This window comes from Pelecanus crispus, chromosome Z (assembly GCF_030463565.1).
Source record: "Pelecanus crispus isolate bPelCri1 chromosome Z, bPelCri1.pri, whole genome shotgun sequence".
NCBI lineage: Eukaryota > Metazoa > Chordata > Aves > Pelecaniformes > Pelecanidae > Pelecanus > Pelecanus crispus.
This window is the reverse complement of record NC_134676.1, coordinates 33602810-33623801: the sequence shown is the minus strand read 5'-3', so window position 1 is coordinate 33623801 and position 20992 is coordinate 33602810. Positions and strand designations below refer to the sequence as shown.

The window sequence follows — 20992 nt, the reverse complement described above, 5'->3', positions numbered from 1 at the left end:
ATGACTCTCTGGCTTAGCTCTAACTGTATAAAAAAGAAATTTTAAAGTAACAGTAATTTTTTTTGTCAAATATACTAAAGGTATCCTTGCTAAATTTTCATGGATGCTAAATTGCTACTGAATCAGGGTCATCTTTCGGTTTTCCCATTTTGCATGTCCAAATTTTAAATATGTATTTCTTTCTGCCTTTTTGATAGGAATAATTATCAGTAACAGTAACCACTGTTACTGGTTCCTTCCTTTTTCTATAAAGGGACAACATCTTAATAAAATAGATTGGTGTGTGGGAGGGTATTCTGTGTTATTAAATAAAAATGAGGATGTAATAAATCAGTTTTTAAAATCACAGAGCATTAATTCAATGTGGACCGGAAATACAACTCATTTCATAAAGAAATTTCTGTGAAAATAATGTGTCACATTTTCAGTTCATCTAGTTTGTAGTCTGTATGCTAGCAGCTATGCACTTTGGTTAATTTCCAACTTCCTTCTTGTTTATTGTGGGCCTGTCGACCTACAGGTCGAAATTTGTAAATACATGTACATTTCTTAAACGTTTTTAAAAGCCCTTATCATAAAACCATGACAATAAACAAAATTGTAATTTAACACACTAAAAACAAGGTCAAAACACCCACTTGTTTCAGTGGGGTAAAGGAGTCTGTTTAACAGGTTTAATGTCTGTTAATATGCAGATGAATTCTGACCTTGCTCTCCCAGTTTTTCCTTGAAATTGTGGCACATATGGTATCCCATGTTCCTTAGTCATGTATTTAACACAGATTAACCAGAAGATAATTCTACACTGTAATTAAACCCTACATTCTCATTTAATTCTTGTGGAGGGGTTACTGCTAGGCTGCATAAGATCAAGCACATTTGGCAATCTTCTACCAAATCTGGAAATAAAAGCTGCTTCTGGATACAACTTCAGCTGTGTTTTGCATGTGGTGGGTTTGGGGTTTTTTTTTTTTCTGTTTGAGTTTTAAACATTTTTATATTTTTATTTTCTTATTTTAGTGAAACTTTGAAAGCATGTTTTCAGCATGGTGTTTCTTTTGACTTCCTAGCATGTCACAGGATCTGTTGTAATTTAGCTGTATTTTGTCTTTAATTTTTTGTGTTTTCATAACATATGTTGATTGGTGTGGAAGTCTGTCTGCAAATAAGTGTATTTTCTTATTTGTAGCCACAAAAATAAGTGTGTTTAGCTGTATTTTGGGAGGGTTTTTTGAATCAAGTTTTACACCTGCTGTTTACATGCAACTTAACGTGTTAAGTTCAGTAGGAGCCTCATGCTTTTGCGTGAGACATGATGAGATCTTAAAATGTTAATTCATAGCATATTCTGTTATGAGGCTTGTTATGATTCATTTGATTATGTAACAAAAGTCCTCTAGCAGTTCTTTTTAAAAGTAGCTACTTTTATCATCTCATTAGAGCACATTTTATATATTTAAAACATGAAATTATACCAAATGCAATTACTTTATAAGTTAACTGCAAAATATTATTTGAAGAAAGTTAATAAGTGTCCAAGTGTAAGTGCCTAAAATGAGTTGTGGAGAAAGGGATCATATGCAGTCAAAATGTGCCAATTTCTGAAGTTGTAAGTAGTTCCTTTTTTTCTGTAGAAAGAAAGTTTTTTGTCAAGTTTCATTCTACACAAAATGTTTAATATGAAATCTCCCCTTAGGAATGTCAAGTGGCATACAGAGGAGCATGTAAACAAAAATAGTTTAAAAAAGAATGGATGTTTAGGATCTTTAAAAAAAATTGCTTCACAGTAAGCTAATTATTGAGATTTCTGTTCCTGATGCTGGCGATTTAGTCAGGTTCATCATGCAATGAGCAAGTCTCATTCCCTTTGGTTTTATGTCCTTTATGTTTACGGTAGGGTAACTGGACTTTTAGACATCTTCTTAGTTGAGTTTCCAGACACTGTTTTGTGCATGTCTGAACTGCCTGTATGTACGAGATTGATTGATTATGATGGTCTACTGCTGTTACTAATTTGTTTCCAATTTCCGATTGGCTTTTACTTTTTACAGCTTTGAGCAGTAATTCAGTCCCCTACGCCTCCCTGATTGGCTCTGTGTCCTCCCTCTCTAGCCAAACTACCACTCAGTCCTTATATGATAATAACTCTCTCCCACGATTCGCTCGAAAAGGTCTAAACATCTTTGTCTCTATTATTTTCTCTGTTCAAGCACTGTTTTAGATGTACATCCGTCCACCTCCATTTCTGGATCAATCTAGAGTTCTCTTGTGCCTTTTCACTCACATATTTTCCATAGGGGTGCTTGATCTGGATCAATTCAGTGTAATTATTAGATGACTGTCACCCACACTCATTTTGAGAATAGCCTAGTTCTATTAAGTGAAATTTCTAAGAAAATGGGAGACAACCAGAACTGATTCAAATAAATTAGTACTTACAGACTCATTTGTTAATTTAAATTTATAAGAAATCTCCCCATTATATCTGAATATTCTGTTTTGTTAGTTAACTGATAGCTTGCTGTAATAGCTACTTTAAATAATGTCTCACCATCACAGATGTGCTATGAAGGTAATATATAAATATATATGTATAGGGTCAGAAGAATTAGGGCCAGTGCTGCTGGACATTCTTTTGGACTCTAGTATGATGCCTGAAAAGTTGAAGAGTCAAAAAGAAAATAAAAAGAATAAGATGCTATAGTATGACTGTGTTGTAACCACATGGTCATTTTCAGCTACATTTACAGGAAACGCAAATTAACTGTCTTAGGCATGCTCTTGAAATTCACGGTGACAAAGCAAACTGCATTGTGCAACATGGCTTCCAGCTTGAGCCCCCCTTGAGTCATCACTGTTTTCCCTTTGTAATTTCAAGAGATCCTGGGGTTCACTAGCTTAATTTTTCTAGCCAGCTCTGATTTCTTCCCAGAAGCAATTGAAAAGTCACTTTCATTTTAGGTGTGATAGTGTAAAGCATGAAGAGAAGATTGTAAGTGTTTTGGAGAAGGGTCATAAAGACTAATAGCGTGAAACAAACATGTTCACAAATTTTTTCCTGGCAAAAGTTCAGCTGGCAGATTGTTCTAGTTGACCCCATATCTTTTCTGTTTTTCTTTTGCCTTGCTGTCCCTGTACTTCCTTACATACCCATCTCTAGATCTGATTCCCAGCTCTTCTTCTTTTTCACTCAGTATCTTCATCAGTGGACAAAGATGTTTACACCTGAAGTAGATTGTAGGTACTTTTGGGGGTTGATAAATGGGGTTTCAGATTAAGCATATTTTAAGGTACTAGTGCAGTCAGTATGTGTGTCCAGCCAAACTGTACAACCCCTGCTTCTACAATCTGCTACTAGTGAAAACATTTTTGAAGTTCTAATTGTCTGATGTCCAATGTTGTCTTCAGTGAATGTTGTCTAAAAGCAATGGTGCATGTTATTCTAGTCATTCATAGTTGCATGTGAATGTCAGTCACCTCAAAATTTCATAAAATATTTTAAGTATTTCTAATTTAGTCAGAATATGTAGTCGGTCTTCTAGACCTTGATGCATTATTATTAATCCTCAAGCTATCCATTTCACTTTTTATAATTTATTTTATAAGTTAGTTTTATGTTGGTTTGAGGTTTTTTTGGTTTTTACCATTTCCTTTGCAGGTTCAGCTGTCTCCGGTTACCTTGGTAACCTTCATTCATCAAGTTCGTTTTTCTTGATTATGCATAAGTCACTTTGTTTTCTGTCAAAACACTATTCTTTCCCCTTCAGGGCTCTTTCAATGTCTGTTTCTCAGCTCACCTTTCCTCATCTAATTCAATGGAGTTTCCATTTCATGCAGTGCAGGAGAAGGAGTTTGAAATGACATTAAGAGTCATTACTCAAAGCAGAGGTCGACATCAGGTCTAACTGTCTCATTTTTCTATGCCTAGCTAACCTCATTGACTCATATCACAGTAACTCTTTCCTCTACACTAGGAATGTTAGCTTTGGGAATATGCTTGGTGACTTCTTTTAATTTGGCTTCAGAGCTCATCTATCCAGAGCATGTCCTGCTTTGAGTAACCAAACTATTTGCCTGCTTCTCTCACATATGACATCTTTACTACTTACACATTTCTAGCCATTCTAACTACTGCATTTTCTACATTTTAGAGCGACATCATCACTGTAGTTTACTTGAAATTCTGTTCTTCTTTCTTGTTCAACAGGTATGGCCAGTCATCCCCCAATACCTATCTTGGAACTTGCAGATCACATTGAAAGATTGAAAGCAAATGACAATTTGAAGTTCTCACAGGAATATGAGGTAATTTTCCCCACTTTCTCATTATTCAAATTGTTTAAAGTGTCATACTTTCTATTCCCTAGACTTTTCCCTGATATCTACCCACCCTTATAGTGCCAGTTTTGTATGGTATTGAAACCATGATAAAAAAAGTTCTTTGTCTAAAATTACTACATTGGTGACATGGCTGCTTTGCTTGTAACAATCTATTCTCTTTTTATAAGGATACATCAGGCAGATTCCATGGGCACATACTTGAAGTAGTGTGTGAATGGTACAGCACTTACTCTTTTTAATATAAACAAACATCCATCTACTCTGGATTAAAAGATCCTTTGTGTAATGTTGACAGGACACATACAGTACAAACTCCAAAGAAGTTACAGTCCACTGTGTTAATTTTGCATGGATTAAAAGAATTTGCAATTGCCTGGTGTCTTTCCTAATGTAACAGTTTCAAGACATTGTATTTTCCTCCTGTCAATAATACCACATTGATAATGTGTGAATGATGGTCTATAAGAGCATGAAAGAATTTAACTGGAAGAGAGTAATCGTTTACAAGACACCTTGTCAGTAATGCATGGAGTATACCTCCCCAGGCAGGAATTGGTACTATGGAGAGTAACAGCCTCTCATGTCAGTAATTTGTGACTAAAGGGGCTTAGATAGTCTTCCATTAAACACAGTAAATTATAGCTGTTTTTTCAATGCCAATATGGTCTATGTCAAAAATCTGTGGATAAAGTATGCACTGAAACATCAGAAAAAGAATGCTTCTTCAGAGCAGCTATGGGCAGTCATGTCAGTGATCCAAGGATTAACAGCTCCCAGAGGGATCACTGACACGGTATTTTCTTTATAGTCTGTTGTGTCAGTAATCCTTGCTTAAGACTCCCCAAGACTTTGTTAGCATGGTGGAGTAAAAACCCATGTTACTCTCATTTTTTTAGGGGCTGCACATTTGTTGCATTTGAACGTTCATACAAATACTGACAGTGCAATACAAAAACACTGAAAAAGACTTTCACATCTTAGTTCCGTAGTAACATGTGGCTGCATGGTACAGAGATCCTGTAAATGCCCAACATATTTAAAAAGTCTTGAGAGAAAATGTTAAAAAATTAATACTAAGTGCTATGTTCAATATCTTTATCAATGATCTAGATGAGGGGATTGGGTGCATCCTCAGTAAGTTTTCAGATGACACCAAAGTGGGTGGCAGTGTCGATCTGCTGGAGGGTAGGATGGCCCTGCAGAGGGACCTGGACAGGCTGGATCAATGGGCTGAGGCCAACTGTATGAGGTTCAACAAGGCCAAGTGCTGAGTCCTGTACTTGGGTCACAACAACCCCATGCAACGCTACAGGCTTGGGGGAGGGTGGCTGGAAAGCTGCCTGGCTGAAAAGGCCCTGCGCATGCAAGTTGACAGTCGGCTAAACATGAGCCAGCAGTGTGCCCAGGTGGCCAAGAAGGCCAACAGCATCCTGGCTTGTATCAGGAATAGTGTGGCCAGCAGGAGCAGGGAGGTGACTGTTCCCCTGTACGTGGCACTGGTGAGGCCGCACCTGGAATACTGTGTCCAGTTTTGGTCCCCTCACTACAAGAAAGACATTGAGGTGCTGGAGCGTGTCCAGAGAAGGGCAACGAAGCTGGTGAAGGGTCTGGAGCACAGGCCTTATGTGGAGTGGCTGAGGGAACTGGGGTTGTTTAGTGTGGAGAAGAGGAGTCTGAGGGGAGACCTTATCGCTCCCTACAACTGCCTGAAAGGAGGTTGTAGTGAGGTGGGTGTTGGTCTCTTCTCCCAAGTAGTTAGCGATAGGACAAGAGGAAATGGGCTCAAGTTGTGCCAGGGGAGGTTTAGATTGGATATTAGGAAAAATTTCTTCACGGAAAGGGTAGTCAAGCATTGGAACAGGCTGCCCAGAGAGGTGGTGGAGTCACCATCCCTGGAAGTGTTCAAAAAATGGGTAGACATGGCACTTTGGGACATGGTTTAGTCTAGTCTACCCTTGATTGTTTTAGTATGGACTTGGTAATGTTAGGTTAATGGTTGGACTGGATGACCTTAAAGGTCTTTTCCAACCTAAACAATTCTATGATTCTGTGATTCTGTGATAGAGAACTACAATTGCCTATTATTTAATTGAATGTGCTGTTCAGAAAGACCTTAAGATTGCTCTAAAAAATAATCTCATTAGATGTCAAAAGGAAAATATAGTCTCAACAATTCATGGAAATAAATTTGTTTGAAGAGCATCTCAGGATTGCTGTTTACTGTTGCAATCACAAAAAATGTGGGAGTATCTTCTCACATTGCTGTGCGTAAATCCTGTGTTCTTAAGTATGAATATTGTAGCATATAAAGAATCAGACAGGGAAATTTGTGTTTATGTAACAGAATGTTCACCATAAAAAAAGCTAACATTTGGTACAAATTTGACAATCATTTCCTGTTGTACTACGGGCAAATTTCTTGGAATATCTGTGTAGGAAATGCCATTTAATAAATAAAAAATGTCATTACAAGCCATATAATGTAGTATAACTTCCAAAAAAATAAACAATACACCTTTACTATGTCTTGAGCATGTTGTGGCAATGACATGGTTCTTCTTATGCTGTATTAGAACTTAAAAGTTTTGGTGTTTTATATTTCCCTTATTATTTATATCATTAAAATCATCTTGAGAACGTAATCTTAACCATTTATAGCCAGCATTGTGAAGATACATTAGTATCTGTCTTTCCTGAACTTTTTACCAGTCTGTGTAAAAAGCCCAACTTGCACATTCTTTTTATTTTTTTTAACAAAACATACCATCTGGGGCAGAGTAGTCAGACATTCAAGATTAAAATGTGGGCAACTGTAGGTCAACATCAAGCTTCATTCACATTGTTTTGCCCAAGGGGGTTCAACTTTTATGTTTGAAATCCCAGCTTTAGAGATACCACTTCATTTCCGTGTAGTCCAAGGTTCATCCATTTTGAAACAGTTAGTGAAAAGCACTGCTAATTGATTTCATGGTCTAGTGTAGGCAGTGAACTAAGGCTGCAGTTTGATGATCACTGTAAGTCATCTCCCTGTCTTGGCTATGCATTCCGGTTGTCTTTCTTGTGCCAATCCTGGCACTAGCACATGTTCAGCTGTTCAAGGATTATCTCAGGAAATAGATTCAGCTGAAAACTAATTGTTTTATTTTTCTTTGCTGTTTTCAGTTGGATCAGTTCCCTGAACTAGCTCACCACATGGCTGCATGAGCTCTAGTGCCAGCACAAGGGAGCTGGTGGGAACATTCGTGGTTGGGGATTGGGACCTTCTCTTTCAGCAGCAGTCCTCACTAATGTCCCTTAAAAGCAGCTATCCTATTCTGAGACAAAAATGGGTACAGATGGTAACAGTTCAGTTATTATCACTTCAGATCACATTTGAACTGGTGACACAGAAGGAAAAAGAGATATTTTTCCTTTTCAAGAATTAAAGGTGTAACATGCAGCAGGAAACCACTGATATTTATTGATAGTAATAAAGTCCTCCAGTTAATTCCTGTTTGGGGAAACAAACACTCTTCATCACTTACAACTGATGAAATTTTTTTTTCATAATGCCCTTTCCTCCTTGGTATTCCATTATTTTATTTTGCTTTTTATGGAATTTCTTACATTGCATGGATGAAATTCTTCAAAAATAGACTGACAGTATACAACTGTTATGACAGCTTTGTGATAACATAAAATAAAATATATATATACAGTTTCCTGATGAACACTGACTTCTCATCCAGCTTGCAGAATTTTCTTTCAGGAGGTTAGCTCCATTTCAAAAGGATGTTTTAATTATTTTTTAGCACACCCTACTTAGTTGCCACTTCAAAAGAATTACTTGTTTCACAACTCAAACACATATTTTCATATTATATGCACCCTTTTCAGCTCTTCAGAAGTAGTTGAATACTTGCTCCTGTACCATCCTTGCTGCTGTTCCATCCACTGCCTTTTGATCAGAATTTCTGATCAAAATTGCATACAAGTTTGTTCTTCTTTTGGAAGAGTATCACTTCCTTGCCTGTTCCCACTTTCTGTTCAGACAGACAAAAACCTCCTCATCTCTTCACTACTTATAAAAGAGAGAAAAAAGTTCTTTCGCAGAAGGCGCATATCTACATACCTAACCTACCCGCTAACTTCTTGCACCCTCCTAGGGAAAGTGAGGGAAAACTTCTTTGTAGACCTGGACCATGAGAGAAGACAGGATTGCTTTCTTCAAATAAGACCGAACTCAAGCCACTATTTTTCATTCATCTGCCACAAAGCTTACCAAGCAGGGTGGGGGCGTGGGGTGGGGTGGGGGCCTGGTGGTTGGTTTGGGTTTTTTTTTTCCTGAGAATACGTTCCTTTTTGTGTTGTGTGAAATCCAGTTGAGAAAGAATCTGAAATTGCTATTAAAGAAATAATAAGTCCAAACTGCATCCCTCTGCACTCTGGTCCTGAAAGGAACGCCCAGGGTAATGTGGAAAGGTGGGAAAGTAGGTATTGCAAAAAAGTAAGTAGCAATATACATAGTATAAACAATATATTCTCAGGGCGGGGGGGGGGGGGGGGGGGGTGGAGAAAAAAGTAGAACTCCTTCATTGCTATGATGTGGTAAAAGGAATGTATTCTCCAGTGTAGACCATCTTCCAGCTGTGTTATGTTTTCTAAACTTCGATGTCGTTGACTGGAGGAGTTCCTACTTCTGCAGGTCTTCAGAAACTGTTTCATAGTGTCTGCTTCAGGGCTTCTCCTACCCCAGCTCTTACAGGCGATGATCATGAGAACAGTGGAGACTTCTATCATTATACTTCTTTCACAACTTTACTTTGAATACCAGAATTCATGGGAGAGCAGGGGCCAAGCCTTAAAGATTATGACTACCACAAGAAGTAAATAAACTTATAATTCACCTGTTGGATGAACTGGTTTTATAGTTTTAGCATAGATAGTGCTATGTCCTCTTCTCAATAAATTTGAAATAAATTTCTCATAATCCTTCATTAATTATTATTAGCTTACAATCCCCAAGCCTTATCAAAATGTTGGTTTACCTTGTTTACATGACGTATCCTTTATGTCACATAGTTCTTCTGTATTCTCTAATTTAAAGACAAGGTTTTGACCCCAGCTGATTATTATGAATCTTTTGCTGACTTTGGCAGTTTCAGTGGGATTTTTATGTAATGCAAGGCTCCATATGGACTTGACAGCTGCTAAGCAGAAAGCCATATTCATAAGAAACTGACCTTTATATCATATATCCTTAACTCAGGCTTCAGAATTTAACAGTAAAAAGTGGTCATGGAGATAGACTGAATCAGAACAGCAATGTTCTGCATACTTTATGCAAGACACTAGATGCATTTGTAAAGTCATTTCCTCCTATAACACAGAACAGAAAATCTATTCCTCCAAAGCAGATTCCTGGGTCTTGTGTAAAATAGTTTCACATTTATTATCCTAGATCTGTAGTCATAGCTTTACACTCTTAAGGAAGCACATTCAGATTCATACCGGTTTTGTGTCAGAACCTGTCACTGCACCACAAAAATTACACTGCTGGCCTCTATGTGTTATTGTATGATTTACTCTGTATGTGTGTGTGTGTGTGTGCGGGTGCACTGGTTAACTACTGTTATGAGAAATTGTATATAATTTTAATGTTTTTCCTCATCAGGCTTCTTTCGGTAAATTACAGCCAGTGTTCTGCTTTAACACTGAGTACTGGAAAAGATGAAGATGCATTTTGACTCTGTGCCACAGTGCTGTACTATTACAAGTTTTATTGTAGCTTTTCAGTATCAGTGGGTAGGATTTGTGATAAGACAATTTACTGAATATAGTACATTTATCCTTCTGTATCTCAAGCTGCAACAAGAAAAACACTGGACACTAAAACACAATACATTTTATATAGTAGAAGCACATATAAAACTTATTATTCATATGAAACACTTTAAAAGTCCATGAAGAACAGATAACCTACTGAATGAACCTGTACCAAAGAAACAGATGCACTTAACTGCCATGTCATTACAGATAACAGTGCCTTATATGCAAAAATCAATTTCTTCTCACAAAAATTTGTTTTCTGTTCTTTATCTTTATAATAGTTTCCTCTTTCTAATATTACAGACATCACTTATTGGTATTCTGTAACTTTACTTTTGTAGGATGTGCTCCATTTATTGAGAAACAATTAGTGTAGTCAGTGAACGATGAAAAGTTGTTTGTCTTCTTATTAATAGCACATATGCTGTCACATTCACCTAGGTTGTTTTGTGCTTAGTTCCACCTAGGGAAGTATCCGAGCCAGCAGGATAGTTATGGTAGAGAATTTTAAAGACATAATGCAGGGATCTGAAGTGGCACTAGTCAAGATTTATAGTAGTGTATTATCTCCTTCCTTTGTGCTGTGAATGCTTCCTTGGGATAACAGTATTTGTTTATGCTTATGTAATTAAAAGAATATTCAGATAAAAGAAAGCTGGTGTTATCATATTAGAATGCTAGGTTTTGGTCTGATACCTAATGCTATTTTGCCAAGGCATTCCACAGAGATGGTTTAAATAGTCAAATAATGTAATAAATGTCAGTTTTATTTTGCGCAGCTGAAAACAGTGATATGTATAGGAAGAGAAAACTAGTCCACTTGTTGTAGCAAGAAAAATTATTCAAGGACAGACTATGTAGGTCATTATAGGTAAAACTGAGTTTTGTGGGGGCTTTTTAGAAAGATTCATTTGCCATATTTTTACGGTTTTTATGGAGGGAAATTGAGGAATCAGTGAAGAATTTCACTCCTTTACTCCTTTCTTAAAAAAATAAATGTTGACAGTGCTTTAAAAATGTTGAAAATTTAAAGCAGCACCAGTGTCTCATATGAGACAAAGTTTAGTGTTTTAAGCTGCTGTTTTTCATGTACTATATAAAACAAAGCAACGGGATGCTTTAATCATGAAAATATTTCAGCTAAGCAAGGTTTTTCATTACTCAAGTATTCTTTTGCTCCTGATACTTATTTCCTACCTGAAGTTGAATGTAATCCTCTGTTTTCAACACAAAATTATTTCCACCAGAACTGGTTATGATATCATGGACAAAGAATTTTAATTGTAGATGGAGAATAACAGATTATGCTTAAGACTGGAGGCAATGAAATACCCAACAGTAGGATTCGTTCTTAAAAAGTTAGGTTTGCTAAAGCTTTTTTATCTAATAGACACTCTCCTTCAAAGATGTTTTTAAATAAATGTTATTTTCCTCCTTAAGTATACTTTAGTTATATGCATTTAGAGCTTGTTTGATTCCATTGGAATCAGGTTTTACATGATCTCACTTGGTCATAGGAGTATTAGCTTGATATTGTAGAGAAAATATCTTTGTTCTTGAGCGGAGTTTGGCAAAAGACTTACTTGTATTTCTAGCTACTCTTGAACAGTTGGGTCACTGTCCTTCAAGAGTCAATAGGAAATACTTCATCTGTGCATTTTTAACTGGTTTTAGGACCAGGATACAAATATATTTGAGATCCAAAGAAGATTTAGTAATGCAAAAAATGTGGGTTTGTCCCCCCATATCTCTTCAAAATGGCAACCTTTATAGTGCAATGTGAAAAACTCTGCCTTAATAAGAAAACATAATTCCAGCTAACAAGTTGCCATGATTCTGTATTAATGTTCATGCATCTAGCATTCATGTTTTGGTAATGCAGTATGTAAATCTCATTCTATTAGCAAGTTTCCTGCATAATACTATAGCATCCTATTATAGATTCATCAGCTATGATATTAAATTCTCATCGCAATCACTGACATTGGTAAAATAGGGTCAAATTGTTCATTTTTATGGGTAGCTGACTACTTTCTCCAGTTGTGCAGAGTCTATGTGCATTGACATCCTCTCAAATTTGTCTTTTTCATTCTTCTTTCTCTACCCAGTCTTAGGTTTCTCTGTGACCCAGTCCTTTTCGATGATTTAATTTGAGCCTCAAATACAGCACCTACAGTGCTGGGAAGCTCTTTACAGGTCATGCTTCCTTCCCCTTCTGGGCCTGTGAAACCTACACAGTAACTCACAATCCCCCCGACACACAAAGATTCAAACCTTCTGACTCTTAATTTGCTGGCATAGTGACCCTTAGTAGAGCACTGTTCCAGGGCAGGCATGCGTATATCAGCTTACACCAGGAAGGGTGGCATTTTGTCATACTCATTCCTTCCCCAGTACTGTACCAGGATATACTCCTGGAATACTCATGATCACAGCAGGGAACATTTACCTCTTGTTTAAGTAGTGTAAAGTAAGGCTTCACAATGAACAGGTACAGAGTTTACTGGAGGGGGGTTGTTTGAAATTCTTCTGGAAACACATTTTGGTTACCATGATTCATAGTCAAAGGACTCTTTTATGTATGGTGCCTTGTACTAGCAAATATTTCTCAAGTCTTTTCCCAGTAACAGATCAGACTTTTTCTCAGCAGCCAACCATTTAGAACACAATAGCTGAAAGATTAGTCAAAGCATGGGAGGGTAATAACAGTATTACAGATATCTTTATTTCTTTTGAACAAAGCACCCATACTACACAGTTATGCTATGAAGAAATCCAGTTCTTTGTTAACAACAGCTTTATTGAAGGCAAGCTCAGAATGAATATACTAGAAATCCTATTAAAGTGCCATCCATTAAACCATTAAAGCACTCATTAAAACTGTTAGTACAGACTTGTTATTCATGAGTTATTGGTCTTTCACACTTCTGAAATGTGTCTGCCAATACCATTCTACTCTTTGTTCCAGTGTGGCTATTAAGTATGAGGAAATATAGATTAACTTTCTCTTGCCAAAACAGTGCTTTGTGGGAGGATAGTAAGGCCACAAAGTGGTTCAGATGGGAGAAAAACAGGAAAGATTAAAGTTCAGTCCATTTGCCTGGTTTTGACATAATTTATGTTAACTATGCATGTGGGCCTAAATATTAATCACTGAATTACACCATCTGGACATACCTCATACGAAGAAGTGAATGGGGAATATAGTGTGCTGCTGTGATGAACATATCCTCATCTACTTCTACAAATAGCTGACAGAGAAAGCTGCTGTTTGATTTTTTTCTTCATATCAAAAAGCAGTTTTAGATCACTTATGCAGTGAGGAGTGAAAAGGGTCAGACTAATACTGAACAGTTGAAGTTAAGCTTTAAATGTAAAGTATTCTTAATAATCTATAAATTCACATTAACAATAGGTATAATAATAGAGCTGAAGCTCTTTCTCATAGTGGGTGAGAATCTACTTAGACCATAATTTTCTAAGTGCAACTGTATATGCAAAAATGCACATTAAACTTTGTGTTTGCAAGTAGTTGTAATTAAGAATAGATAATTTATGTTGTGGTTTTTTTTTTTTTTATTTGTGTACATCCTTTTTATTTTTGATAGGGTAAAGCCCGAGTCCTGCAGTCTGGGCTCAAAACTAGCAGCATGTTAGTCAGCTAGTTTATTCTGTTTTTAATAGTTTTCTTGTCAAGTGTGAGAGAAAGTGTATCTGATATCTTATATTGTGAAGTAACTTCTGCAATACTTGGGAACTGTAGGTAAAAACCGAGAAGATCAGGCAGAGTGTCTCCTTCAGTTATATATCTAGAACAATGCAGAGCAGCGCTGCCTCATTCTGGGGCAGTGGGCTGGTCTTTAGCTAGCATGTTTGCCTATATGCTGGGGGAGATTCTTGCTGACAGAAGACATTATGTAAATTTGATTGCCTTTCAAGTCATATGATGTAGATGAATTGCTGGTCAGCTGATAAAGAGGTATATTACATGTCTTAAATATACTATATATGTATATGACTCTCCTCTTCCTAGTGCTGGTGGAAATGTCCAAATTCTTTCTTTTCACCTTAGAAATAAATAGCACTTAGCAGTAAAGATAAAAATGTTTGTGTTTTTAAATGAAGCACTCCTTACCTGCTTCAAAATTCTATCAGCCATCCATCTCAGAGGATGGGAAAACATTACTGTGATGAAACTAAATTGTAAGAAAACAGAATAAAAAATTTACAGAGTAAAATTTTACTGCTTGCTTTATTGATAAATAGGAATTTCACTGTATAGTCAGGAAAAGTAATGTTTTGGTTAGAGAAGGACCAAGCCCTGATATTGGAAGGATCAGGTTGCTATGTTTATACTTAAGCACAGCACAGAAGTGATGTCTAATTTTGCAAGTGGCAGAATACCAATTAGGTGATAGTTTATTGTTCCTATATATGAAAACAAAATACAATAAGGCTGAAAAAAGCCATCAACAGTTTTGTAAAACTCTTAATAACTATTCTATTAAGATACTAGCTTAATAGTAAGATATTAATACTATTAACATATTAAGATATGTCAAGCATAGTCTCACATATTGCTAAGACTGTGAACACAAATATTGCTTTTTAAAAAAAAAATCTCTTTGGGGACAAAAGTTTTGTGGAAATTAAAAGAAATCAGATTCATTCAGAGCTGCAAACCATTTAAGAACACCTTTTGAACTGTTAGGAACACACATAGACATACAACTCAAGTGAATCATATCCAAACCACAAGTAGAATTTCCATGGCCTTTGTCATGTTCCTAAGCAGTTCATTTCTTCCTCATTCCTCTGAAAGGTCACATTTCATTTCCTCTTGATAGAGGAGCTGACACACACTCTGCCTTAGCTACTGTGGGTAAAGCAGTGTGCAAAGGGTGAGCCAGAACCTGAACCATCACACTCCTCTGCTCAGCGGATCTCAGCCAGGTTATGCAGGGGAGCTCAGCCAGGCCCAGCTCCAAAGGACTGTAATGAAAGTTAGCAAAATTTAGGAAAATTAGCTGGTAACTGTTAGGAAAGTTAATTGAGTCTAGGCTATTAGTAGATAGGATAAGGTACTGGGACTTGGTTTCCCAAACAGAAATGCTGGGGTATTCTAAGACCTCTCTATCAGGCAGCCAGACAAAATTATTTTTTTTAGAATAATATCAAGAAAGAAGCAGAGTCATTCTCTGAATGTTACATAAATAAATTGTATAGGATATGTAAAGACATAAGAATGAAGCAGTTTTCTGACTGGCCAAATAGTAACTATTAATTTAAGGGACAAATCCTAATAGATCACACTAGTTAATTTCACACATATTCATTGTCTGATAATACCTACTTTAATAGATTACAGGTCATATTTCATTTCCATTAATGTAAAATGGACTTGCAGCATTTGTAACCCGGGGAGGATCAGTATAAGTGATGTAAAAGTGATGGCTTGATGCTGTAGTGACAGTATGGAGCTTTCGAGTTGTACTTTGTTGCTGGTCTACTTATAGAAAGGGAATATAGTGTTGGTGAACTGCCCCATCTACGCTTACCTGTGTCATTAGTTTTTTTATAATTTACAGCAACCTAACAACCTGGCATAGAGAGTTGCTGATTGTTACCAAGATTAAGCAAAGGGCATGAGCCACAAACCATAGTTGCAAGTATGTGTTGATGAAACAATTTTAAGGTCTCTAATGTTACAGAAAGGGAAAATAAAACAATACATGATTAATTGTGACTTCTCAGTATGAGATGACCTTTCATACAGCCACTACCATAGCGCCATAAGCAGGCACCATCTGTTATGTATTTTGTATTTACCCAGCTGTATGTGTACCTCAACCATACAGGTAAAAGTAAGTAGCAGAGCCTGGAGTCTTCCTACTGGTGAAGGAATGTGGTACAAGCTTCAGTAACTCCATCCTGGAACATGAAGGAAGCAGGAAATAAACAGTGATTCTAGGACCATATAGTTATGTGTATAAGTAAGAGATTATCAACATTCCAAATATGCCTGATTTCTCTCTTATTTATGACTCAATGAAGTAAAAATCAAGTCTCTCTGTGTTGTCCCTGGATGATATGTAGTTGGTTCCCTGAACAGCACTGGTATCATGTGTTGGCCTGGCATCAAAATGAAAGAACAGAAACAACATTATTTTTCTTCTGGAGAACTTCTTCAGGAACATTTGGAGTTTGTTTAGTAAACAGGACACTGAATTGTTTGAACATGTGCACTTAGTAATAGAGAAAGACAAAAATATTTATTCCCCTTCATCCCAGTGTTTTTGAGATTTCTGACTATTTTTTTCATTCTCTGTTATGGTAGAACCCCTCATTTGCCAAACTGAGTTAAAAGATAAAAAGATGGATATCGTACACTTGCCTTTCTGAAGAGAAAGCCTTGGATTTCAAAAGCTTATGGTTTAAATTCCTGATGGAAATTCCAGATGCATAAATACAAAATGCTTTATATAATATGATACAAATGTTACAATGTGTCCCAAAGTTATAGTTTTCTTTCAAAAGCAAAATATTTCCACAGTCAACTATGGGAGCATATGGTTTGTAATTATTGTAAATACAACAAGTATGTAGTCCTTAGCTAAATGTTTCCTTTTCTTCTCTTTCTCTTTTGAAGTCTATTGATCCCGGTCAGCAGTTCACATGGGAACACTCCAACCTGGAAGTAAACAAACCAAAGAATAGATATGCGAATGTAATTGCGTATGATCATTCTCGTGTTCTACTCTCAGCAATAGAAGGTAAGTCCAATATGATTTTACCTCCTGATATCTTTGCATAGTAATATAAAGAAGTGTTAATTAAAGTACTTGCAATAAATTCCTATAATGACAATCCTTTTCTGATGTTCATTCTCAGTAATTCATTATGAAAATGCACTAAAATAGGCACAGGGTCACATATAGTACTGAATGCATCAGGTCCCTGTGTGTATGCCACTATGTTACCTAAAGTAAATTATCATTGCTGTTTACTTATACTAATTCTACAAAGCAGATACAGAAGTTCTTATGCATGAATTGAGGTTTTTGTTGATCAATGACATTATCAACATATTTGGTTATTGAGTTTCAGTTGCCAAATTCATGTGGGGAAAAAAAATCAGTTCAACCTCATGTTCTCAGGGAGAATTTTGAGAACTCTCTGTTAAAACTTCCCTTTTTTTCTTTTCCATTTACAATCTGAGTGTTAAACAAGGGTGTTTAAACACATGCCCACATGCAGACATTGTTGGAACCTCAGTATTTCACTGCCAAAAGATTGTCAGAGGTGTATAATGAGAGCTCTTCATTATATCTTTCTCAAAAAGTTCTTTGCTCTTTGCCAAAAAGCTTTCCAAAAACTTGAATATTTTAGAGTTTTATCTTAAGCAAACTGTCCAAGGTGATTAGCCCTGGATATTGTGTCTCTTACCAAGTACTAAAGCAATGGGAAGCACTGGTTTTCACTCAGAGGATTTCTTTTTTTACCAGTTCTACCTTACCTGCTTCCTCAGATGAAGACAAATTTTCAGTTTATTCTGTATTGTTGACAGTCAGGTATTAATGATAGCCAGAATATAATCAAGTATATATTTAAGTGAAACAATTTAAATGAAAATAAAATTTGCCTTTAGTAACCCTGACAGGACTTACATACAATACATAAGATGTACGGAACTGTATTTGAGGTCGTAATTATTTCAGTCCTAACATGCTACAAGTTAAACTACAAGGTGTTTTACTTTACAGTTATAAACAGCTTCTTATCTTTGGTTACTCCAGACCTGAAGATACTGGCTAGAGGAGGGACAATATTTATAGGTGTAATCCATTTTAATATTAGCTGCTTGGTGAAGAAAAAAGCAATCCCACTGCTTGAAGTTTAGATCTTCCCTTATTTATTGCAGCTGCATACTGTGGGCTTTGATAACACAGACAAGAGCTTCTCAAATGTATTAGAAAATTTAAATTATTACCTTGAAGAATTTGCATATGATAATCTGCTTATGTTTGTTCCACCTCTGAGACTCACATATAGCAGTTCTAACAAGATTTTTTGTAACACCACTTACAATTTTTTCACATTGCCTTATAGAATAATATAGCTGTATAGAAACCTAATGCTACCTGGTAGAACTACGTGACTCAATGCTGAAGAGAGGGTATTTTAATTAGCATTATATGTTATGTAATTAAAGAAAAATACCCCTTTCTGTGTCATTGGTCCAGACAAGAGAACTAAGTACATGGTCAGATAAGGCCAGGAACAGCAACTGGACAGTTGTTCTGAATTGTTGTGTAAAGTTCTTTGGAACAAAATGTTTAACTCGGAAATAAGTCTATTTGACAGAAGACTCAAGATTTTCACACAATTTTGTTTGGAAAAAGAGTTGTGTAATGAGGGGAAGAAGGAGAAGAGAAAGTCTAATTGCAAATAAATTTGTTTGTTAATTTATAAGTCAGACACCTGGGCTTAAAAACTTCTGCCAGGTTCTCCTTCATGTAAAAGACCTGTGAAATTTGATTCCCTTAAAGAAAATATTCAGAGAATGGGAAGACAATTTTAGAGGCAAAACAGAAAGTGTTAGTCAAAGTAATTAAAAGTATCAAATTACACAGTACATTAGACTACTTTTTTAAATAATAGATAGTAAAAATATAAAAAAAAGTCTCCATTGTACCTGTAGGAAAGCACTGAGTATTTTAAGGAGCAGGGACAACATACATCTAAACTATAATGTTTGATTCCCTTTTTAAGTAAGAAATACCACAATGAGGCTAAAATTTCTAACCCTATAATAGTCAGTGACCCTAAACAAAGAAAAATATTGTAGGCCTTTGAAATATCAGTGTTAGATATAAACCAACGAATCATATTTTGACCTATTTGGTGATTTGTGTGATTTTAAGTATTTTCTCAGTCTTCAGTTCATGGTGAAAAAAGCAACATAAATGAAATATTAAATACCTTTTTATGCTATGATAATTTGTCTTGAAACCAGTAATAAATTAGTATTTTATTATCCTTTTAAGTTTTTTTCCCCCTGGGATGTTACAGGATTGTGTTTCTGAAATTTTGTATGTGTACCTTCATAAGTTTAATACATTGGTCTTAGCATTCGGTGATAAGTGCTTCTCTTTCAAGTTTCACGTGAATATCTCTACAGTGAAAATATGCAGTCTTCCTAGCATTTTAATTAGTTGAGAGTTGCATTTTTTTCATGCTACCAGGGAAATCAATACTTTGAATTTTGTTTAGAAGAAGATTCTCCTTTACCTATGTTACTGTACAAGTTGATGAGGACCTTAATTTGGACTACATTTCATTTTGTTACAACTATGTGGAGAATATTTGGTTGGATTTTACACATAGGCCTTATCTGTAATTCTTTGGTGGCCATAAGAAGTCTAATATTATCAGGGGTTTGAATAATAACTGTCCTCGTTCTAACATGAAGAGCTCCATTCTACACCTAGGCACTTGGTCCCTGTTTAAGAACAAATATAGGTGAACAAGAAACTAAGCATCTGCCAAATTGTAATCCTACATGTAGTGAAGTTATTGTATTCATCTAAATGGATTTGATGGCAGAATTTTCCGATTAAAAGAGAAATAGATCAAGTTGAAACAGCTAAAGCTCTAACAAATAAATAAAATACTGGGAAAAAATTATTAAACATTCTGCATTTTAAAGTCTTGCTAGTTCTTGTAGGAGACATCCAAGACTAAAAGTCTTCCATATGTGTCGTAGATTTACATAATGATAGTGATTAAAAAAAAATTAAAATAATACTATCATATTTTAGCAGTGTAATTTTTGTTTGATGGAAAATTTGGTGACTTTAAAATGTTGCTAATGCTAGAAGTCTCAGACTGTAATATTCTTATTTGTCTGCCAGTTATCAGTAAATTATCATCTAGTGTGTAGGCCATCATCTTTAGATTTAAAAAAGTATTCTGGTCAATATAAATTCTTGAACATCTACTGAACAGTCATGGACTATACAAATTATTTGCGCTCTCTCACCTTGCATTTGTGTTGCATTCTGCTAACAATATATGATTACACACTTAAGAGTAATTGTATGCCCCTTCCCCCTGCAAGCCTGGAGTGCTTTAAAAACAACAAATGTATTTCAGTGATGAGGTAACAGGGTACAGACAGATCAGTGAAGTAGAATTCGTGGTATAGAAGTCTCTGTGAAGTAGAGACTTGGTGGCTGTCTCAACAACAATGCTGAGACAAGTTGTAGGGTGTGATAATTTTGGCCTATGGATGTACTTATGCTGTTATAGTTCTAACTTAACAACAAACACGGTGTCATTCATGATACCTTTGAAATCAGTTCAGAACAATTCTGACTTTTTCCTGTATACATACACACACTGTTCATTGGGGAAGGCTTCAGCAAAACATCCCATGGCTTTGTTCTTGAACAGGTAATGAAGATTTGGCACCTCATTATTTACTGTGCACACTCATATTGAAACCATTTTTTGCAGGAATTATCAAACCAGAAATCATTTCATTTCATATTAGTAGAGGCACTCATCAGCCCTTTTAGTGCATCATTTAGGAGCATAAATTAATATTTCTATCCAAAAAGACTCTTTTGGTAGATAACTTCAGTGTTATGCCATCTTAAAGAGTTGGAGGATCACTAAATCAAAATTCAGACAGCTGTAAAGTAAGTAATCACAGTATGATGACTTAATGTTGGATGTCAATATCTGCTTTGCACTATCATGCAATGTACTGCTAATCTCAATGTATTGTGGCCAGTGTGCTGGCACAATGCTGTTATCTGTATCTCTGAGGAACTGCACC

At 36.0% G+C, this 20992-nt stretch overlaps 1 protein-coding gene across 1 annotated transcript in view; it reads left to right on the top strand.

Annotated features, from left to right (window-relative positions):
* PTPRD (protein tyrosine phosphatase receptor type D) overlaps window positions 1-20992 on the top strand; it is a 300998-nt gene that overhangs the window by 220792 nt on the left and 59214 nt on the right. The window contains 3 exon segments of the mRNA XM_075726637.1: window positions 2052-2171; window positions 4208-4305; window positions 16799-16922. Of these exon segments, the coding sequence (XP_075582752.1) occupies window positions 2052-2171; window positions 4208-4305; window positions 16799-16922 (342 nt within the window).